This window comes from Echinops telfairi, unplaced genomic scaffold (assembly GCF_000313985.2).
Source record: "Echinops telfairi isolate 266 unplaced genomic scaffold, ASM31398v2 ScPeMD7_6;HRSCAF=24_0, whole genome shotgun sequence".
Taxonomy (NCBI): Eukaryota; Metazoa; Chordata; class Mammalia; order Afrosoricida; family Tenrecidae; genus Echinops; species Echinops telfairi.
The window spans coordinates 1,191,825-1,199,731 of NW_022103902.1; the positions used below are offsets into that span (position 1 = coordinate 1,191,825).

Below are 7,907 nucleotides of genomic sequence, written 5' to 3' on the forward strand. Positions count from 1 at the left end.
GCAACAAATGTACAAATGTGCTTGACACAATGGATGTATGTATAGATGTGATGAGTTGTACGAGCCCCCAGTAAAATGGTTTTTTTTAAAAAGAACACAACCCATTATTCATTTCTGTAAGAAGTTTTTTAATCATCCAAGTAACTTGTACTCTGTTAGCATTTTCAAATGGCCCACAGAGTTAGAATAAAATAGAGGTAATTCTTTAACTCACAGTGATCTACCATCGATTTCCAGATTAACTTTTCTGACAAAATAGGGGAAGAAAAGGTTCATCTCCTTTCTCTTTAGCATTTTTATAATGATTTAATATTTTTATGCATAGTCAATTTTAAATGCCTGGAATTCTACTGCTTCTACATCTTTAACTATATGAATATGTGATTACACTAAGTTTTGCATTGACTGTCTAGTTTCTACTGCTATACCAGGTATATAGCCCATGGCATAAACATATATTATAGAATATATAATATACTACATGGTATATTATAGACAAGTTCTTATGATGAAAACACACTTTTCAGATACAAAGAATCATATTTTGCCCTTTTTTATAAAAATTGCTCTCCAGTCTTGGGTTGGGAAAGGAGAAAGTGAAGATGTATGAGATTTCCAGCTGATGTACACAAGGAGAATTTGAATCAGCAGGTGGGAGAGAGTCAAAAAATGGAAATGAAATGTTTATTTGTGTCCGTTCCAGGGAAAACCAAGGTTTTCATTCATTTTCCAATGTTCTCTAATTTCTTCCTAGTTGTTATGAATCAGGTACCCTGTCATTGGAGACTTGTTAGTCATGTATGGTGTCATAAATATTTTTCTCAGCTGGATAAAAAAATAAATCTACATTTTGAAAGTTTCATTTTGAAATCCTGAAACCCAAAGGGCTAGCTGTCAGAAACACTCTGTCACCGTTGGGGTAGAGTGATGCGAAACAAAGGGAAAGCAAGCCAAACTCACAGCGGCCCCATAGCTAGAACGAGAGCGAACTGCCCCTGTGGGTTTCTGAGCCTCCCACTCTCCACGTGCGTGTACACAGTCACCCACCACACCCAACCCTAGATCAAGCCAAAGCAACACACACTGCACACATTGAAATTGCACTGTGTACAAGTTCTGTGAGGAACTATAAAGAGAATGTATAAGATTCTCTATATAGAGAATCTTAAAGCATAGTTCTTTTTCTCAGCTTAGCTGAGTTAGAAAAATGAGTAAGAGACTGGCCTCTGATATTTTGTAAAATCACTGATTTAGTTAGTACTTTATACATTCCTGTGAAGATCTTGTTGCTACCCCAAAACTCAAGGCCATCGGTCAATTCCAACTCCTAAGGACCTATACAGCAGACCAGAACTGTCTCAGGAGGTTTCCCAAGCTACGACTTTCAGGGATGCGCCCCACCACACTTTTCTCCTCAGAGCTCCTGGTGGGCTCAAACTGCTTGCCTTTGAGTTAGTGGTGGCTTTTAACCACAGGGCCACCATGGGCCCTCATAGAATTGCTAAATCCAGTTACTACTTTTGTTGTGATGATTAAGGGAGGAAATAGGTAAACATTCTGCACAATAAAATGCAGTATAACTAGGGATTAAAAAAAACATAGAGTTTAGAATTAAATTAAGATTAGTCTGTATCCCAACTTCACCCCTTCCTTAGCTGAATATCCTAGAGTTATTTAATAAAAGTATTAAAATAATTGCTTGCAACTCCAAGGATTTCTATGAGGATTACATAAACTTACAAATGTAAATTCCCTGATATACTGTGAGCATTCAGTAAATGTTCCATTATGACTTGGATAATGTTATTTCTTCCCTGTCTTTAAACTTCTCCATAGCAGCACAGTGATTCCCACCATGACATAAACTCTATTTAATTACGGTGTGCTTTGTTCATCCAATTAATTCCTTACCATTGTTTAAAGTTTCACTATTTAATTTTTTTTCTTAGTTTTCTGGGCTCAACAAAGCTTCTACCCTTAATTCTAGCCATCAAGGTGAGGTCAGTGGTAATGAAACCAACTGGATCCCCTTGGGTTCTCACTGCTGACACCCCTAACCACCCAAACCCACTGCTACGGAGTCGCTTCCGACTCACCACGCCCCTGTAGGACGGGGCAGAGCGGCCCCTGTGTCTGAGACTGCAACTCTTTACAGGAGTAAGCCTCATGGTTCTCCGGCAGAGCGGCTGGTCACTTCAAAACTGCAGCTAGCGGCCTCCAAAAAGTCATTATTCTTTAATAATAGATATTCAATAGTAGCAAAGTGCAATTTCACAAGCACTTCATAACATAGTTTTTTCAGTAGAAGCAATCTGCCCTGCTGTTGGTTACATTGTAGAGTGTTGTTTTTTAATGATATTCTAACATTGCAAACAGGTAAAAAAAGAACATGAGAGATATATTATTACACCCTTAACAAACCACTAAATTTAGAGTTGGAAGATATGAAATCAAATTTCAATGCCAATATTCACTATTTATGTGGTACTCATTCATTTTTCCATTTGCAATTTCTATTTGCATTTCCAATTAATTATTGAGCATTTACTATGAGCTAGGTAATATTCAAGGCCCTAGAAATATAAAAACGAACTATATTTAACTGAGCTCTTAGGGGATTGGGGCAGGAGAACAGGGGATCATGGAGTGTCCCTGAGTGGTGCAAACAGTTAGCTTTAGGCTACTTACTGAAAGATTGGCAATTCAAATCTACCTAGAGGTATCTCAGAAGAAAGGCCTGGAAGCTAATTCTGAAAGATCAGCACCACTGGAAAACCTTCACTCTGTCACACCTTGGAGTCGCCAAATGGTAGAATCGATCTGACGGCAACTGGTTTGCTGTGTGGGGGGGTGTTGGGAGTGGGGGGGTGTTAGGGTGGGGGAGCGTGGGGATGAGCAAGGAAGACCACCTAGAGGAACTGATGGTTCAACTGCAATAAAACAATAAATGCAATTTGTTCCAGTTTTCAATATTTTCTGCTTTGTTTTTCATTGAGGTTTTTTCTGTTTCATTCTGTTGTTGTTGCATTGTTTTTATTTATGTTTTTGTTGTTTTGATTTTGTATGTTTTTCTGTACATGGAATCCAGGATAGGTAAATCTATAAAGATAGTTACTGAATTATTAGTTTCCTAGGGGCATAGCAGAAGGCCTGGTAGCATAATCTGATGTTATGTAATGTTATATTATGTAATGTAATGTTATGCTAACCACAAGGTCAGCAGTTCAAACCACCATCCACCCGGCAGGGAAAGACAAGACTTCCTAAAAAGGTCCAATCTTAGAAACCCTCAGGGCAGGACTGTCCCGTCCCCTAGATCACTGTGAGTCGGACTTCTCTTGATAGAGGTGTTTGGTTGTGGTTTTGGAGGGGCGTGGCAGGGCAAGGTGGCAGGAGATGCAGAGCTGCCAATAATGAGTGCAAGGAAGAAGAAATGGCCTAACATTGAGTGTGGTGATGATTGCACAACTCTTTGACCAAGATCGAATTATTGAAATATAAGCTATGCGAATTATAAGTCAATAAACCTGCTAAAAAATTCAATAAACAAAATAGCCAAACAAAAATGAGAATGTTCACTCATTATGAAGCGTGTAATCAGCACCACTTAATAATGTGTAAAAACGGTGTACAAACTTACGCTGAAACCAAAACGGAAGATTTTTAATAAGAAAGGAAGAAATGTGCGCCAGCCATGCACCACGGAAGGAAACGTCAGGCACGAGAGTGCTGACTCCTCGGCTCCAGGAGGAACGCGGGAACAGGTGAGGACAGAGACTCCAACACAGCCCCGGCCATAAGTCTCCTTGTGAGACACGTTACTCTCGACCTTAAGAACAGAGAGAGCTTTAGGGTTTAACAACAGGAACTGCTTTACAGGAGGAGCGGGGCACGGTCAGATTTGCTCGTTCGGAATCCAAATGCAGAGAGGGTATCCGAAAAGAGCAGCAAGTCCTCCTGGCGCACCTCTGCACCAGGAAAGGGGGGGGATAGTGGAGACAGAGTCAAGAGATGATGGGGGACAGACGAAAGGAAGGCCCAGAGAAAGCGGAAGAAAGGAAGCTACGCAATGAGGTGGGTGACGGTGGTAATCACTGACAAAAGAAACCCCAGGGAAGGAGCAGACCCATGAAGAGATTGCGGGATCCACGGGGAACTTCAGGAAAACTGGGGCAACCCGTTCTGGATCAAGTGAACTATCCAAGTTGAATGAGATTATCTCAAAATGTCCTTCCGACCCTATGTTTAAAATCATAGATTTCTAGATTGCTGAAGAATGCTGCTAAGGAACAACTGCCTTTAGAAAAATATTTTTGTAATAGAAAAAGTGAAATTTTTTTGATTACTTAAGGTCTTTTATTTCAAACACTTGATGAATTTTAGCCAACACTATTATTAATTCATTTCATCCATTTTGTTATTCCTTCTTTTTATTTTAATCATTTTATTAGGGGCTCATACAACTCTTATCACAATCCATACATACATCAATTGTGTAAAGCACAGTAAAAGTGAATGTTTACAATACACTATTTATATAAAGAATGTACTCTTGAGCAATGTTTTGGAAAGGTTTGCTCAGAGTAATCGCTTGCATAGGCATAGATAACATGAACATCTCGTGTAACGAACATTCAGCATTTCAAAAATTGGACAATACAGGGTGCAGTATAGCACCGAAGAAACATACAACTTCCCTCTAGCTCTTTAATGCTTCCTCCCCCAACCCCTATCATGACCCCAATTCTACCTTACAAATCTGGCTAAACTAGAGCATGTACACTGGTACAGAGAAGAGCTCGCAACACAGGGAATCCTGGACAGATAACCCCCTCAAGACCAGTAATGAGAGTAGCGATACCAGGAGGGGAAGGGGAAGGTGGAAGGAGAGAGAGGAAACTGATCACAATGATCAACATATAACACACACACACACACACACACACACACATACACGGAACAAACAACAGAAAAGTGGAAGGGAGACAGCGGATGATGTAAGATATGAAAATAATAATTTATAATTTGTCAAGGGTGCATGAGGGAGGGTGGGTATGTAGTTACATAATCTGGTGTCAATTTGAGGATTATGAGTGAAGGGGTGGAGTCTAGTCTGTCAATTGGATTATAGCCAATGAGGCCTCTGTGTGGGCGTGGCCTTCTCCTGAGGATTCTGGGAAATCTGGTTTGTCCTCCTTGGAGGTGGGAGAGACTCTCTGCTCGCTTCCTTGGAGACGCTCTACTGGCAAGGCTGACTTCCTGCGAGACATCCCTGAGGAGAAGCCACATGGACCCACCCTGATGCAGCCCTGGGTGCCGAAGCAGCCGCGTGGAGACTCCTGCCAGCGCTGAGATGCTTACAACGCCATGGGATCCAAAGACTTTCTACCCACTGGCCTGTGGTCGTACTGCATTCGGCATCATTGCATGTGTTTCATGAGTCTGAAGAGGACTTTATAGATTGGTATTGGACATATGGGCTAATATTGGACTTATGGACTTGATCTGGACTGACCTCAGATGTTCTCTCAATATTCAATTGCTATTGTATATAAACGTCTTTGTTATACACATGTGTGTCCATGAATTTGTTTCTCTAGTCTCCCCAGACTAACACAGTGGGGGCGGGAGGGGAAAAAATGAGAAGCTGATACCAAGGGATCAAGTAGAAAGGAAATATTTTTTAAATGATGATGGCTACATAGGTACAAATGTGCTTAACACAGTGGATGGATGGATGGATTGTGATAAAAGCTAAAAGAGCCCCAATAGAATAGTTTTTTAATTGGACAATAGGGGTACAACCTTCCAACCTAATAATGTCTACATTGATTCTTCCTTTTCAGAGCGAAGACATCAATTCTATATCAATTCATCACCACTACTGCCATAAACTAGCTTTCCTGACCATCTGGGGAAATCTTTAGCTCCTGTAAGCCGAAAACCCCTCGCCTCCCATCTTCCATGTTGTCTTACTACTGCCCAGAGCCACAAATGACGGCATCCCTATGCAAAGCCCAGAAGACCCAGAATCTTCACACTGAGCGATTCATCTAGGTTGTGCGATTCATAGACTTCAATAGCATAGTCCTTAATATTCCAGGAAGCGATCCACATTCTCACCCACAATTTAATAATAAATCCTTCTACTGAGGTATACCATTTCAGAACAATTGCAATATTAGCCCTCAAATCTAAACAGTAGTTGTTATGGGTTGAATTGTGTCCCCTGAAAATACATGTTGTAATTCCTAACTGTTATGCTAGTGAACATAATCCCATTTGGGAACTCGGTTTTGTGTGTTATGTTGATGAAGCCGTGCCGGTGTTTGGTGTATCTTACCTCAGCCACTTTTGTGATAAAAGGAACAGGCTGGGCGCAGAAGAAGACGGGCACTGGAAGATTGAAGCTATCTGAAATGGAAGGACTCCGAGGAGGGCCAGCTAGAAAAACTGACGCAAGACCGCCTCCAGAGCACAGGGAGCCTCCCTCCAGCGCTGGTGCCCTGGCCTGACTTCCAGTCTCGACAGGGAGCCTGGTGGCACTGTGGCTATGCGTTGGGTTGCTGACCATAACGTCAGTAGTTTGAAAACACCAGTCGCTCTGTGGGAGAACGATGGGGTTTTCTCTTCATGTAAAGAGTTACAGTCTTGGAAACTCACATGGGGCAGTTATACCCTGTCCTGTACCCCCAAAAAAGAAGCTACAATGTCATTGTGCCATTGTTGACTCATAACAACACCCTGTGGGTTTTCAAGACTGCAACTGTCTACATGAGCAGAAAGCCCAGTCTTCCTCCTACGGAGCTGTTGGTGGTTTAGAACTTCCGACCATGTGAATCCCAGCCCAACACATAACCACTACACCACCAGGGATACCCTGCTCATAGAGTTGCTATAAGCCAATTCACCTTGTCCTCTCTCTCTCTTTTTTAATACTTTTATTTGGGACTGTTACATCTCTTATCACAATCCATACATTCCTCCAATGTGTCAAGCACATTTGCACATATGCCGCCATCATCATTTTCAAAGCATTCTCTTCCCACTTGAGCCCCTGATACCAGCTACCCCTTGTCCTATAGGGTCTCTATAAGTCAAAAGTGAGGTGTATTTTTTTAGTTTTTTCATTACACTATGAGAAAATAAAGTTCTGGTCATTAAAGTCACCACTTGTGGAACTTCTTGCTACAGTAGCGGTAAGAACACACGACAACAGTCTACAATTCCGTATGAACCAGAAATCTGCTTTCTTATTCAAGAAAGAGAAAGAAGTCTGCCTCCTCCGGAGGTCAAGACAGTCAACAAGCACAGAGGTGGGGGGAGTCTGGAAGGGCGGGGTCCTCGGGACGGGGAAAGGCATTTGGGACTTACCCACAGGCCTGGTCATCGCAAGAACTGGCAAGGAAAGAGAGAGGCACCGTTAAATCCGGGATGGGTCTTGGAGCAAGTATGACAGACAGCGTCTATGCTGCCAAACATGAACTCAGGGGAAAGAGACACTCACCTGCTCACAGTTTCCTTTGGGTAAGTCATTTTCTAAGGAAAACAAAGACGTTTTTAAAAGACAATTATTAGGCAGTCAATGAAACTTATTCCAAAGGAACATGAGTTTCCTAGCAATATAGATTTCATGTTACTATTATCCATGGTTATAGACATGGTTATAGACAAATGGTTAAAATAAGGTACAAAGTATGTTTTGAGACCATGGAAACTCTCAGCCTCTGTTGATGTGCCCACACGTTCCTGTGCCCTTATTTAAATGGGCACAAATTAACAATTCTTACCTGCTAACAATTCCAGAATCTGTCTACGAATTAGAGACGAACTTGCCGTGGGTTTAGAATCAGTTATTATGTGGTGAGTTAGTTAATTGTGCCAGCCTGGCCAATAATCACATGTGG

At 41.6% G+C, this 7,907-nt stretch overlaps 1 protein-coding gene across 1 annotated transcript in view; it reads right to left on the bottom strand.

Moving 5' to 3' along the window:
- The window catches only part of IMPG2 (interphotoreceptor matrix proteoglycan 2), an 85,364-nt gene that overhangs the window by 66,851 nt on the left and 10,606 nt on the right, over positions 1-7,907 (bottom strand). Inside the window, exons 3-5 of the mRNA XM_004706456.1 lie at positions 7,508-7,539; positions 6,344-6,410; positions 3,637-3,829 (exon numbers count right to left, since the gene is read on the bottom strand). Coding sequence (XP_004706513.1) covers positions 3,637-3,829; positions 6,344-6,410; positions 7,508-7,539 — 292 coding nt within the window. The remainder of the gene's footprint in view (positions 1-3,636; positions 3,830-6,343; positions 6,411-7,507; positions 7,540-7,907) is intronic.